At 41.9% G+C, this 14433-nt stretch overlaps 2 protein-coding genes across 2 annotated transcripts; one reads left to right on the top strand and one right to left on the bottom strand.

Moving 5' to 3' along the window:
- Nucleotides 1–2119: 2119 nt before the first annotated feature.
- Nucleotides 2120–4343, bottom strand: MS3_00004402 (uncharacterized protein). Its single transcript, XM_051212312.1, has one exon. It carries the CDS (start codon nucleotides 3032–3034, stop codon nucleotides 2300–2302), a length of 735 nt encoding a protein of 244 aa, XP_051072482.1. The 5' UTR covers nucleotides 3035–4343; the 3' UTR covers nucleotides 2120–2299.
- Nucleotides 4032–10472, top strand: MS3_00004401 (uncharacterized protein). Its single transcript, XM_051212311.1, has one exon. It carries the CDS (start codon nucleotides 8700–8702, stop codon nucleotides 9939–9941), a length of 1242 nt encoding a protein of 413 aa, XP_051072481.1. The 5' UTR covers nucleotides 4032–8699; the 3' UTR covers nucleotides 9942–10472.
- The last annotated feature ends 3961 nt before the right edge of the window (nucleotides 10473–14433 follow it).

The raw sequence follows: 14433 nt of genomic DNA, 5'->3' as shown, positions 1-14433 counted from the left end.
GGTGGCTGTTGTCGAGATGTATTTGTTGGCGATCTCGTGGTATCGAAAGAATACCGAGATCGTGCCAGGTTACAAGTGGGGTTACTGAGCGTAACCGAATTCGTGCAAGGTCACAATCAACGGAAGAATGTATGTTTTTGGTAAAGTTAAACAGACAAGTACAGTAAAACAATCCCTGGTTCAATATTTTTTATAATAATAATGGTGTCCATTACACCAATCGCGTTCTGTTGATAAAAGTACGTCACTACAATGTCATGATTGATAATCAATAAATTTTGAGAAAGGACAAATTTTGTGTTCTGTAATTTAGTAATATTCATAATATTAGCAATGGTGCTCGTTATATTCTTGTTTCTGTCTAGACATTTGGCGGTCCATAATAATGTGTCTCATTAGTGGGTGGGAGTTCAAGGAATAGTTTAAGCTCTTTAGAGTACAGTAACAGGGCTATTAGACTTTCAAATTTGGTAAAAGTGTCACAGTTACGGATAATTATTGACAACCTGTCCCACAATAAACTATACCGCACTGTGGAAAACTTACGACGCATTTGTTTTTGGTGTTTTACGGTAAGCAGTGTATATGCGTTGTTTCTTAGTCTATAGGCTGGGTCGTGGATCATAGTCGGGTGGGAGGTTAGAAATGAGAGTCCATATATCGCTTTGTAGAGAAATATTAAATTGTTCTTTAGACTTTGGTGTCATAAAGGTTCTAAAGAGAGGTGCTTACGTCTATCTGTGTAATGAGGAATGGAGTTACTTCCTGGCAGTTGGTGTGTGAAGCGTCTTTGGACGTCTTCTACTCTTATCTTGTCTGTGGCGTTCATATTGGAGAAGACAAAAGAGCAGTATTCGAGGGAAGGTTGTACACTTATTTTGTAGAGAGTAAGCTTAGACTCTGTTGTGAAGAGATTTCTCATTATTAAACCAATTGGCCGTCTACATTTATAAATATTAGGGGAGGCATGTTCTTCAAAGTTTAGGCTTCCTATGTAATCAATTCCTAAACCGTGCACTGATTTGAGTGTCTGGACTCCACTTTTATTTAATTGAAGTTGCAGTTCATAGGGATGCTTTCCAAAGTGCATGATCCCGCACTTGTTGAGGTCAAATGGTAATTGCCATTTTTCACTCCAGATAGTTATGTTATTGAGGTCATTTTGAATCAGGGGTACATCTTCACTTAGAGTCTCAGGCTTATAGCTACATACTACTTTGCTATCATCAGCATATAAGTATGGCTTCCCAAATTTTATGATGTCACATATGTCGTTTATGTACATAAGAAACAAGAGTGAACCTAATACACTTCCCTGGATGACTCCTCTAGTTATCGGTCTAGGTGATGAGAGACAGTCGCTGTTCTTTAACACTGGTTTGCATTCTGTTAAGGACGAAACAAACCATGAGTATAGTGGGTTGTTTATCCCGAAGGACCTTAGTTTGACGAGAAGCCATTTGTGTGGGACCTAATCAAAGGATTTCTTAAAAACTGTTGTCTCGTTTCAGAGTTATATCATGCAGGTTGTCTACTAGGCATGTATCGTATGATCTGGGCCTAAGAAATTCGTGCTGGGAGGTTGAGATGAAATTATTAGTAGGTAGATGTTTGACTACAGCCTCCATAACTTCTGTTTATATCACTCTAGATACCACTGAAGTTATGTTTATTGGTCGGTAATTGTCAACATTTGCTTCAGGTCCTGTTTTAATTTCGGGTATGATATGTGTAATTTTCCAGAGAGTATGGTAACACACTGTAGAGAGTGATATCGCGAATAGTCTGAGAAGCAAAACACACATGTCATCACCTTCACGTTTTAGCGTGCTAGATGGAATACCATCTGTTCCATCAGTGTAGGAGTGTTTCAATGTACTGATTGCGTTGGAAATATTTTGTACGTTGAAGTCTACATTAGTAATTTCACAGGAAGATACTGGGATTGGTTCTGAATAAGTTAGTGGTTTTTCTTTAATTTGTAGCGTGGCGTCGAGTTGAGATTAACTATGAACACCGCTACAAAGAAACACGTGCCAGATAAATCAGAAGGCGTAAGAAGCTCGTTCCAAATGACTCCATAAAATCCCCGAGAAGCCAAATATCAGAAGGCAATTAATGGACCAAGTCGATGTTTATTTGCTGGCGATCTCGTGGCATCGAAAGGATACCGAGATCGCGCCAGGATACAACCTTGGTTACAGAAGGTAACCGAATTCGCGCGAAGTTACAATCGAAGTGTGTATATAAGAATGGAAGCCCAAAATAGCTATCATTAGCACAGTCAAACAAAAGCACATTAAAACAAACACTGGTACAGTTGGTTATAATAATAATTGTTTTTATTAAACCAGTCGTGTTCTCGTGATAAACGTGAGTCACTACAGGAGCCCCCCGCTAGAAAGGGTTTACACTTTCGATAAATAGCGGTTTGAATCGTGGGACTGATCGGCTGACGAGCGATTGTAGGACGGAAGAATTGGCGAACAGGAAAGCGATCGTTGATCGTCGAGTTGCCAACGAAGGTCGTTTTCGGAGAACGGTACCAGGAGCGATGTGTTGTATTTATTGCTTGAGTTGGCATGCTACACGAGAGTGGTTTGTATCCAGAATCTGAAGAGGGCGTTCGTAGGGAATGCGGACCAGAAACGCTGCAGACGAAGGACGAAACCACGTTGAGCCAAAAGACCAGAAGCGACCGTAACGACCAAGTTCGAGACCAAGCGTATTCCAAGCATTCGAAACCAATATATCGACTGAGTACGTTGACAAGAGCGTGGGTGATCAGGCCAGCTTTCGCCAAAGTTGACTGAAGTCGACGGAACCAAACGGAGATGGTCGAAGGCGTGGGCTCAGGAAACAAAAAGAAAATCAAAAAAGAGAAGGGTGTAGCATGCAAGTAGCATAGGAATATTCCTACACCGTATCGGTTGTCGACTGTGCGACTAGTCGAGGAGGCGTACGGGTAACCGTACTCGGCGACCGGAACGTGAGACGGTTGTCTCGTTCGTATCTCGTGAGCTTGCAATCTCATCCGAGGTCAGAGGCGGCGTGGTCTGCTGATCTGGACGTGAGACTGTCGTCTCGTCCGTAGACGGTGCAGATGACGCGTGCTGTTGACCGGGACGTGAGAATGAGGTCTCAGATGTATCTAGCGTGGGACCTGAAGAAGATTTAAGGATCCCGCTAGTAGGTTTGATAGGTCTAGCATTGAATCTCAAGTTATCAGATAGGGCACTGTCATCGACGTGTGCTGGTTTGAGACGATCAATGCTGACGATCTCGACGCGTCCATATCGATCAACCTTGAAGGTCTTTTCGTGACGAGCGATCACGTGAAAAGGGCCTTCGTAAGGCTGTTGCCAAGGTTTGCGTACCGAATCTACTCGTACAAAAACATGTGAACAGGTAGATAACTCTCGAGGGAGAGCGACCTGTCGATGTTGTATTCGAGTTGACACCGGAGACAGCGTTCACATAAATACAGACAGTCGACGGACGTTGTCTGATTTACCGAAATTAGGTCTGCTCCGTGGTGTGAAGAATTCCCCGGGCAGACGCAATGTCGTGCCGTATACAAGTTCAAGGGCGGAACATTGGATATCTGCCTTTAAGCTCGTTCTGATCCCTAAAAGAACGAGCGGTAAGGTTTCGTGCCAGTTGCCGTTTTCGTGTGCTCGTAGAGCATTTTAAGTTGGCAGTGAAACCGTTTACTTAACCATTTGGCGCTGGGTGGTAGACGGATATGCTCATGCGTATGCATTCCGTACCAAGCAGCCGGGTCAGCGGGGAGAATCGTTAATAGGGTAACATTTCTCGAATAAAGCGTGGAATTCATCATCACGCGAATAAAAAGTGACAAGGATTCGGTACACATACGTGTGAGTCTATTATATCAATACTATTCTTATCGTTATCCGTCATGTCGCGTATATTATATATTGAAAAATATGAAAATATACGACAGACGTGGATAGATAAATCATAGACTCACCGAATTGGCTTCTTTGGAAGATTTGACCAGAAGCTGAGGCGTGTTCCAAAATACGGGTCACCAATTGTGGTCGGATTGGGATTACCGATTGTAGCGTGGCGTCGAGTTGAGATTAACTATGAACACCGCTACAAAGAAACACGTGCCAGATAAATCAGAAGGCGTAAGAAGCTCGTTCCAAATGACTCCATAAAATCCCCGAGAAGCCAAATATCAGAAGGCAATTAATGGACCAAGTCGATGTTTATTTGCTGGCGATCTCGTGGCATCGAAAGGATACCGAGATCGCGCCAGGATACAACCTTGGTTACAGAAGGTAACCGAATTCGCGCGAAGTTACAATCGAAGTGTGTATATAAGAATGGAAGCCCAAAATAGCGATCATTAGCACAGTCAAACAAAAGCACATTAAAACAAACACTGGTACAGTTGGTTATAATAATAATTGTTTTTATTAAACCAGTCGTGTTCTCGTGATAAACGTGAGTCACTACAACTTAATGGTAAACAAAGGTGTTCATCAGATAGTTCCGTTACAAGTTTGTGGTCTTTGTATAATTTTTTGTCATCAATAAATATGTTCCCTCTCGATTCAGGAAGTTTAAGTTTATTTTGGAGGAGTATGGTGAGTGCAGATGAGTTATTATTAAGTTCGACTGTACGTTTTTCCTGTGTGATTGCTTTTCGTGTACTTATTACCTCTGTTCGGAAAAATATTTCTGTCACCGTTACTGAAGAGGAGAAGTCATTAAAGCCGTGGAATCGAGTACAATGCTTTTGAAGAAGTCTTCGTGTGCCGACCTGTATATACAGATCTTTAGAGAACGTAAGTCTCCAGTATTCTAAAGGTGAGATCTTGGTGATGATACTTCTGATGTTAAGAAGAAATACATTGGTTAGTATGTCCGTATTGTTTGCAGTAAAGAAAGTTCCCCAATCAATACTTCTTAGGTAATTGTGTAAGTCGTTCTAATCAACCTTGCGATAGTTTCTATGAAGTGTTACGGTTTTACGTCTACTGGTTGTGGTTTTTATATTAGGCCCACATATGACAATGTTGTGATTACTACCTGAAAATGTTTATCCAATATACACAGTATTGCGATGAGGCCACTGGTAAAGACTAAGTTCAAGATATTTTGATGGCTGGTGGGGCTACTGACATACTGAGTCCACTGTCCGAGCTCTGGACATTGAATAAATGATTCATAACGTTTCGGCGTCTTGATTGGGAACCAAGAAATTATAGGCATGTTGAAGTCAATACAAATAAGCTTGCCTGTGAATGGGAAGGATGATAACAGTGTGAATACCTCCGATAATACTGCTATTTCACCTATTGATGAGTTGGGTTGACGGTAGACACTGCCGAACAGTAGGGTTACGGAATTCGATGGCTTTAAACAATTCACACCGAATCCTTTAGTTTGTTTAGCTCAGGCACATTACATGATATAGAGTTTAGGCTAGGGTGAGCATAAATAAGGCATCCTCCGCCTCGTCCTTTCATTCCATCACTTTTGTATTGAAAATAGTTATCAAGAGATATACTTAGGTCGGAAATATTACTGTTAGTCCATGCTTCGGATATCATTATAAGTGATGGTTGATATAAGGATAAAACAGGGCTAAATACGTCTTTTTATTGCAGATCGACCTAGCGTTGATAAGACATATATTAAACAAATGGCCTAATAATTCAAAATTAGTGAGAGTATTTCGATTAAAGTTTTCGTAACCCTCGCGGTTGCGATATGAGTTTAAAATGTGTGATTGGATATTCTTCAGAAGCTCAGAATTTTTATGGCTAGAGTTAGTGGGAGGTGTATCAAATAAGCTAGTGAAGTTTATTGGGAAGTCTACCTAGGCGGAAAGGGTGGGAGTAAATCTGATGGAAACGGTAGGGGAAAGCAAGTTTATGTTCCGTATATGGTTTGAAATGACATGGGCTTCAACAAAGCAGTCACAAAAGGTCGTACTCCAAAACAATTTTGTACAGGCCGACTGTAAAGTGTACGGTTATTTGCAAAATAGTCTTGATGGTTAAGCTCGTAGCCTCTTTTTATAGCTGTTTACGTTAGTGTGGGCGTGAAGAGGATCTGCTGCACGTAACTGGAAGGAGTTATGAATGTTACTACACATGTAATCCGTTTTTATATGATCAGTTGGTACTAAAGGGTGTGGAGAGTTTTATTTTTTAGAGTGTACGTAGGGTGTGATGTGAGAAGCCTATTATTACCATTCTGATTAATGGTTTTAGGCTTTAGTGGGTGAGTGGAGTGATCAGTATTCTGGTAGTTTTTGTTAGTCTATGTGTAAAAAGCCTTGTCACGCTCAAGCCTACTCCCCGTTTTGCGACTTAGTGGCGTTGACGGTAAGCTATGTGTTATCAGCGGGGAGAACCTGTTCACTGTTGTTGAGATACCTATAGAGTTCAATCTTACGTATTCCCCTATTCGGTATCGTGAGTCTTCTCACCCTTTTTTGTCAGGGCCGGAGAGTTTCGTTGTCTTTATGGGATGAATTTAGATTCATTCGAGTCAACTTGTGGAATGTCTTTAGGAGGAATAATTTTCAAGTGTATAAGTTTAGTTGGAAGTGCGTTGTCAATGGGCTGACAATTTATTACTTTAATGAGCAAACAGCCGAGATTAGACATGTCATTATGCATTTTGGTGACAGTTGGAATCCGTATCTTATTCAAAGGGTTCTGATCAGCAGACTCATCTAGATCTACAGAGTGATACCATGCTTATTGTACATGTGCTTTAATCTATTTACTGTGCTGCAAACCGTCTGTAGCTTTTTTTGCTGTAACACTGCCATGTAATCCTATCGCTTAACGTCTTCTTACACGGCGTTAGGTCTGGAGTAACTTTTATGTTTTCGTATGGAATTATTAAGCTAATATTTTTGCTCGGATCAATAAACTGGTTTGTTTTTAAGTGTTAACCGGATTAATACAAGAATCAGAGACTATGAGTATATGGTATATTTCAGATTTATTTCAGACTTAAGTCCGTAATAAGAATAATATTGACTGGTAAGTGTCCGTCGAAAATTTTTTCCAGGGTAAAATGTACCCGATATACAAGGCAGGATGAAAGTCTCCGTATAATACACCCTGCAAAATAAACGATTCGAAAAATTTCTAAACCACTTGAAAAACAACTACTACGTAAGATACTCAATGTCCATTGGCCGGATACAGAAGAACGAAAGAAAAAATATCCAGAAATACGAAAAATATCTCACTATATGTAAAAATAAAAATGAAAAATGATGTACAACATTGCAAAAAGAAAATCCTGGATTGTTATATGTTGTAACAAATAATCACGGGCTAACCACTAAAGATGCTACAAGTAATAAAAGTTTGAAAACGCTTTTTCCAGTAACACCTTAATAGTAAAAGTATGCCAACCTACTCAAATCAGAAGGCAGAAATGAAGGGGGTCGAAGATATGTATGAGAGGCTATAGGTATATAGAGAAGCGCTTGGTCTAAGCTGGCTAGTAGTTGCACGGGATGCGTAGCAGGGTTTACCCACCCGTGATCCGATGCGAATACATGTCCGAGAAACACCAGCTAGGGTGTGTCCAGTAAAACTAACGTGGTCGTCATCATGTCGAAGACGTATGGATCTACTTATTTTGGGGATTTATTTAATGCTACAGTATTTGATTCCACATATTTATAAAGTGTAAAAATTAATTTTTAAATTGTTGAAATATATCTATATATAGGTAGAAGCACTCGGAGCAGGTGACTTTAATGCCCAGGTAGGTAGCTTAAACCAGACAGAAAGATATTTAAGTGGGTATTTCAGTATCCCAGTTTAGTGAGGAGATAAAAGTTACCATCTACTGCAATTGTGTTCAGACAATTGTTTATTCTTATCAAGCACTAATTTTAAACATAAAGGGAGACATCGTGTAACATGACGACCGCCTGCATCAAACCAATCATGAACTCAAATTAACCATATTGCCATCGGTCATCGTTGAAGAGGGTCGATAGAATAACGTCGCTCGTTCTGGAATACCTGCTTGGACTCCAATCGTGCTCTAACACGAACACGCGTTTCCTTGCGACTCACCGGACGCGGAAAAGTCACATTAAAAAGATATATCAGAGTTGAACTCAGTGACAAGGAAACCAAAAGTAGATTCTAGGAACAACTGAGGTCACACTTAGGTAGTTCTGAGAACGAGGCTGACCCAGATTTTGCTTGGAAATATATATGAACAGCTGTGAAAACAGCAGCGTAATCTTTTAATGATCATAACTAAAGGGTTTCGAAGTCTATGGGATTCTATTAGGTTTATTGCACTGATGGATTCTCATACAGTCATCGCATTAGGGTCTGAACACGGTTTTTGGAACGGGAAGTTTAGTCCTAACGTGATTTGTATTTATCAAACTTTTGCTGTGTTCTTACGCAACAAAAGTACCATTTCAGTTCTAAAGAATCTATCCTGAGCTATACGTTCGGTAGATTACTTTTTTTAGTTTCACCATATTTAATAGTTACCTGTGGTTTTGCCTCAGCTTACTATTCGTTTTTTGTTTTTCACGTATAGACTAGTTTCAGTTTATATCACTCGTTTTATCCATTTTTGTCCGTTTTCAGTGTGCTTTTTGGTGTTTTTTAAAGGTCTTAGGCTTTGCAAGCATCTATAACATAGTTTGCTTCAACATAGTCATGAAAAACTCATGCAAACGTCCAGGATGCCGTTTTGCTGTTACAACTGGCATGCAGTGCGACAACTGCAAAGGTTGGTTCCACGAAGCATGCACAGATCTGACAGCAACTGCTTACAACAGACTCAGCAAGTCAGACCAAAAGTGGGTATGTGTCACGTGCAGCACGGACGCTGTAGTCTTGCTGAGTAACATCATTGACCTACTGACAGGTCTTCGGAACAAGTTGTCAGTTAACTTGGATAACGATTGTAAAACAACCGGTAGACAAACAAGAGCGTGCGACGGATACAAAAATAGGGATGTCGACAGGTATACCATCGATGGAACATCTATCAACAGTAATGATGACGTGTCGAGGCTCAGCACCATCATGACGTCGACGGTTCTAGACTCCCTAAGCAAACTCGGGTCTCCCAGCTCAGGGTCTCTGAACACAACAGTGGTTCCCAAAAACCCTGTAGGTGATTCGACCCACGTTAAGAGAGCCCAAAAGAACCAGGCATCACCGCCTAAGCCGAGCAACCCAAGTATTGCTGTACGGAAAATAACTGGTGATTTGGTCGCACAGTCTACCCCCAAGACTGTTCGTCCGGTCAATAAAGAGCCCAAGACTCAAAAACGCACACTGACTTCCAAACAACAAGTTATTAAACCTGAACCCACCGCGAAACCTGGTAAATTAACAACAGTTCGTGACGATTCTCTCATTATCATGAACCTCGTTGACAATCCTGACCTTCCTCTCAGTCTGCAGGACAAAAATGACAGGATGCTCTGGGGTGAGTTGAACAAGAAGCTCGAACTTCCTAGAATAGAGCCTTTGACGGTCATTCGGCTCACTCGAGGAAAGGCTTCTAAGCATCTAAACCACCCGAGGCTTCTTCGAGTAACACGTAAGAATGCTACCGACGTAGAGGACGTTTTGCTAGCAAGTCACTTGCTGAAATCCGATGGTAACGTAAGAATATTGCCCGACATACCGTACTCTGAGCGCAATATCATACGGAACATCCCTAAAGAATCTCGCGAGAAGTTTTTCCGCGGAAGAAACATAATTGTGCAAGGTATACCGAAAAATGCAGACCCTACTCAATCAAATTCTGACATCAGGGAATGGAAATTCATCAAACAGTCCCTGAGGCTAAAACACATACTGACTCAGCATGTAACGAGCTGCAAGCCACCTACAGTAATCAAGAACCGTACCCTTTGCCTGCTAAGCCGCAAAAGGCACTGTTGAGCGGAATACAAACGAACTGATAACGACGGAGCGTATAGGTAAAATAAACAAATAAGGAACATATGCACGAAGGCTATAAGAGAAGACAGGCTTCAGTACCAGACAAAGCTTATGGACAAATTTGCCTCTAACTCTAGAAGCCTATTACGCTATGCAGCCTCTCTTCGTCAAGCCAAAACAGGAGTTTCTCAACTGCTAGGTATTAACGGCCCGACCAACAACGATGGCGAAGCCGCTAACCTTCTGGCGGCACATTACTCTCAAACATTTCAACCGGCTGACATCAACTTTACTGACGACAGTTTCATCTGCAATTCCACAGGACTTCCCGAAGTAGACCTAAGCGCTGACTTGGTGTTCCGCAAATCGCAGCACTTAAGACTAGATACTTCTCCTGGCCCGGATATGGTTCATCCTGCCATACTGAGGGAGGCAGCCTCAATCCTGGCAACGCCGCTTGGAGTGATGTTTTCACACTCGCTAAGTCGAGGCAAATTACCGGAAAATTGGAAGTTGGCTCACATCACACCAATTTTCAAAGGAGGTCGACGCAATGAACCTTCAAGTTATCGGCCGGTGGCTCTTCTGTCATTACCTTCAGAACTCACGGAGTCCCTGATATGCGACGGTTTAAACGACTATCTACTGTCCTTAAATTTCTTCTCACCCCAACAGCATGGTTTCAGGAAGGGTTACTCTTGTATAACCAACCTGCCGACTGCGGTGGACAGATGGACAAGCATCCTCGATCGCAAGGGAAAGGTTGATGTCATCTACCTTGATTTCTCAAAAGCTTTTGATAAGGTTAACCACTTGTGTCTTATCAATAAGCTCAAACGACTAGGTACCAAACCACCTCTAATCGATTGGCTTACTTCATACCTAAAAAATCAACACTTTAAGGTTAGGGTTAATTTCACTTTATCTCAGGCTATGGAATGTCCTAATGGGGTCCCCCAGGGCCCAGTACTAGGACCTCTTCTCTTCTTGAACTACATAAATGATCTTCCTCAACAGGTACCGTCAGACTTATTACTTTTTGCCGACGGCGTGAAACTTTGGAGAGAGATACACAACCAGGACGATACACAGGCACTTCAGGAGGATCTGACTCGACTTCAAAGTTGGGCAGACGATAACGGACTTACCTTTAACACTTCAAAGTGTAAAGTAGTCCATCTACGACATGTCGCAAACTACAGTTACAACTTGAGAAACTCCTCTCTAGTAGTATCCCAAGTTGAAAAAGATTTAGGAGTCCTGATGCCCCATGATTTGAAGTCTTACGCTAACTGTGACAAAAATGCCTTCCGAGCAAACCTTGCACTGGTAACGTTGAAGCGCATTTTTGGACAGTTTGACGGACGAACTTTCCATACAATCTTCAATAGTTTCATCCGTCCCCATTTAGAGTACGGAAACATAGTACTCCACCCTCACTCCAAGAGGACAAGGTCACTTTGGAGCGTATCCAACGGCGAGCCACGAAATCAGTTCGAGGACTCAAATCTAAACCTTACGAAGAACGCCTCCATTCACTAGACCTTTACCCATTAGAGTATAGGCGTCTTAGAGGTGATTTATTAATGGCTTATAGTATTCTTAACACTTCTGGACATCCTCTTAAACACCTACTTAAGCTTAGTTCGAATAATAACCTAAGGGGTAACACCCAGAAACTGGAAACACAACATAGCAAGACGGAATGTAGACACAACTTCTACTCCTAAAGAGTTGTCAAATGCTGGAGTTCGCTGCCGGCCGAGCTAGTCCAAGCGACTTCTCAGGAGTCCTTCAAGAGGCAACTTGACCTATTCTTAAGGACCAAGGACAGCATCACACTATGATTTACCAATTTCTTTTCCTCTTTTATTGTTAACATACCTAGGTTCCTGCCTGGAGGATTTGGTGATCCCCTGCTACTAGACACGGAAGCCTGTTAAGCGAAAGCTTCTTCTATTCCGTCCACAACCATTTGAACCATTTGAAGAGCAAAACAAGTCAGATGTAGGTTGAACAAAAGTTTAAGGAACGGCCGTGAGCAGTGGTACGCAACGAAAGCAAAGGAACTGGAAAAGGCAGCGACTGCAGGTAACATCAGACAACTTTTCAGACAAATAAAAGAAATTGGAATTAAGAAGTGTAAGTGAGACGATCTCGGAAAACGACGACACTCTTAGTTGCTCTCCACCCAGACGTTTATAACGATGTGAGGAACAGTCCATCTGGCCTTCAGCTACTCTAAACTACCCGCCGTTCCCAAGTAGCTTGAATCATTGAAGTACGTCCCCCGACTTTAATTGAAGTACGAAAAGCAATGGGTAATCTGAAATGAGGGAGAGCAGCTGGTCTAGATGGATCGGCACCAGCGGTCTTCAAGTATGGTGGTCTAGTTTTAGCGATTAGATTAACTAATATTTAAGCTAAAATCTGGCCACTAGATAGACGTAATCCCGTATAAGTGGTCGCAATCACTGATTGTCCCAATATATAACAAGAGGTTAAAATCAGTCAGTCACTAACAACGTAGAACTTCGTACGTACGTACATCAGTTCGAGTTGCCATACCACATCAGCACACAGATACAATTGTCGATTCAAATCCTATGGTGGTAGAGATAGTAAAAGCATAAGCAGTAATCGGATAGATTAGAGGTTGAAGATGTTAGTCAAGGAGTATAATCCAGTGAAATAAATTCGGCAAGATAAAAAAAGAAAGGGACATGAAGATTTCAGAAGGTTAGAATTTGGGAGGACACAAAGAGTAGATGCACATGAGCCATTGCAAACGATTCTAAGCCATCTCATTCAAGGTCTCTAACCATCGGTTGCAATCGTCTCGCGGATCCCAACCAGGTAGTCTACACCTACCAACATGACTCAGTCCACTTGTCAGTGACCTCATGGATTTGTGTCATGTTTTGGTCTGACCGCCTCTAGCTTTCTTCCAACCTACTTTTATGCCATGAAACATCGCACGTCAGGACAGTCGGTTGTTGGGCATACGCGAAACATGTCTCAGCTATCTCAACTGATGAAGTTTCACTACTTCATCAATTGATTTGCCAATCTTACCTAGTACCGTTTCCTAACAACTGCGTTAATTACTCGGTGGTCCCAGGATATACGAGAAATGTTTCGAAGACACCTATGATCAAATACTAGTAACCTACGACTATCCCCTACTTTTACCGGCCATGTTTCCTTGCCATAAAGTAGGACGGGACGAACTGCTGAGTAGTAAACACCTCCATTGATTGATATACGGATATCTCGCCTACTCCATAAATGATGCAAGTTGGAAAAAGCCAGTCGAGCCTTCTGTATCCGTGCTGAGATTTCGTCACACACCAAACCACAAGAGCTGATGAGACTTCCAAGATAAGTTAAGCGGTCGACTCGTTCAAATACTTCAGACGCTATCATTTGTTCGGGTGTCGATGCGACTTAATCCTGAAGCCACATTTCGCATTTCGAGGGGGAGAATCGCATCTCCAACTTGCTTATATTGTTGTTGGAATTTGTCACAATACTCCCGGTAGAAGTTAAACCCATGGAAATTTAGATGAGGAAAGTGTTATCTCTAAAAGTACGTCGACGACAAAGTTAAACAAGAATGGAGAGAGTGGACAGCCCTGACGAACATCACTTGAGGTAATCAATTCTGATGACAGTTCGCCATAAGCTCTCACTCGACCGGTTGTGTTCGAGTAGAGAGCCTTTACAAGGTTAATGTACTTATTTGGTACTCCTTTCAGTGAAAAACTCTGCCACAGAACCTCACGAACAGCAGAATCAAAGGCCGCCTTAAGATCTAGAAATACTGTGTGTATCTATGTTCTAGGACCTGACGTAGTGAGAATACCTGGTCTATAAAGTCACGTCCAGGTCGAAAACCAGCCTGGTTTTCTGTAGTCTGTTCTTCACGAGCTTTGGTTAGGCGTTGAAGTATTATTGAAGCTAATATTTTAGACACTATATTAGTCAAACTAATTCCTCTGTGATTGTCACAAGAGGACTTTTTCCCTTGTCAGATGGGATTACGTCCAGTTCCCAAATTCTACCTAAGACCTCAGTTAATCTCACTGCTAATACTGGACCACCATCCTTAAAAATCTCAGGAGTAAACCTGTCAGGGCCTGCTACTCTCCCTCTTTTCAGATTTCCTATCGCTTTTTCAACTTCGTAGAGTCGGAGGACCTACATTAACTTGCCATTCAGGTTGACTGGAGATCGCGGGAAACCGAAGTGTGACTGAAGGCCAGTTGAACTGATCCCTAAAGTGTTCTGCCCATCGATCCGATCTCCTGGATTGAGAATGAATATGTTCATCTTTTTCTGAGATAGATTCGCCTACAGTTGGGTACCTAATACCGCTTTACTTAACAAGTCTGAACAGTTGTCTGCTGTTGCCTATTGCCACTGCCTTTTCCATCTCTCTTGCTTTCGCTACTCACCACTGTTCGCGATCATTGCGTAGGCTTGTCAGCTT

Source organism: Schistosoma haematobium, chromosome ZW (genome assembly GCF_000699445.3).
Source record: "Schistosoma haematobium chromosome ZW, whole genome shotgun sequence".
Lineage (NCBI taxonomy): Eukaryota > Metazoa > Platyhelminthes > Trematoda > Strigeidida > Schistosomatidae > Schistosoma > Schistosoma haematobium.
This window is presented reverse-complemented; position numbering and strand designations above follow the sequence as displayed.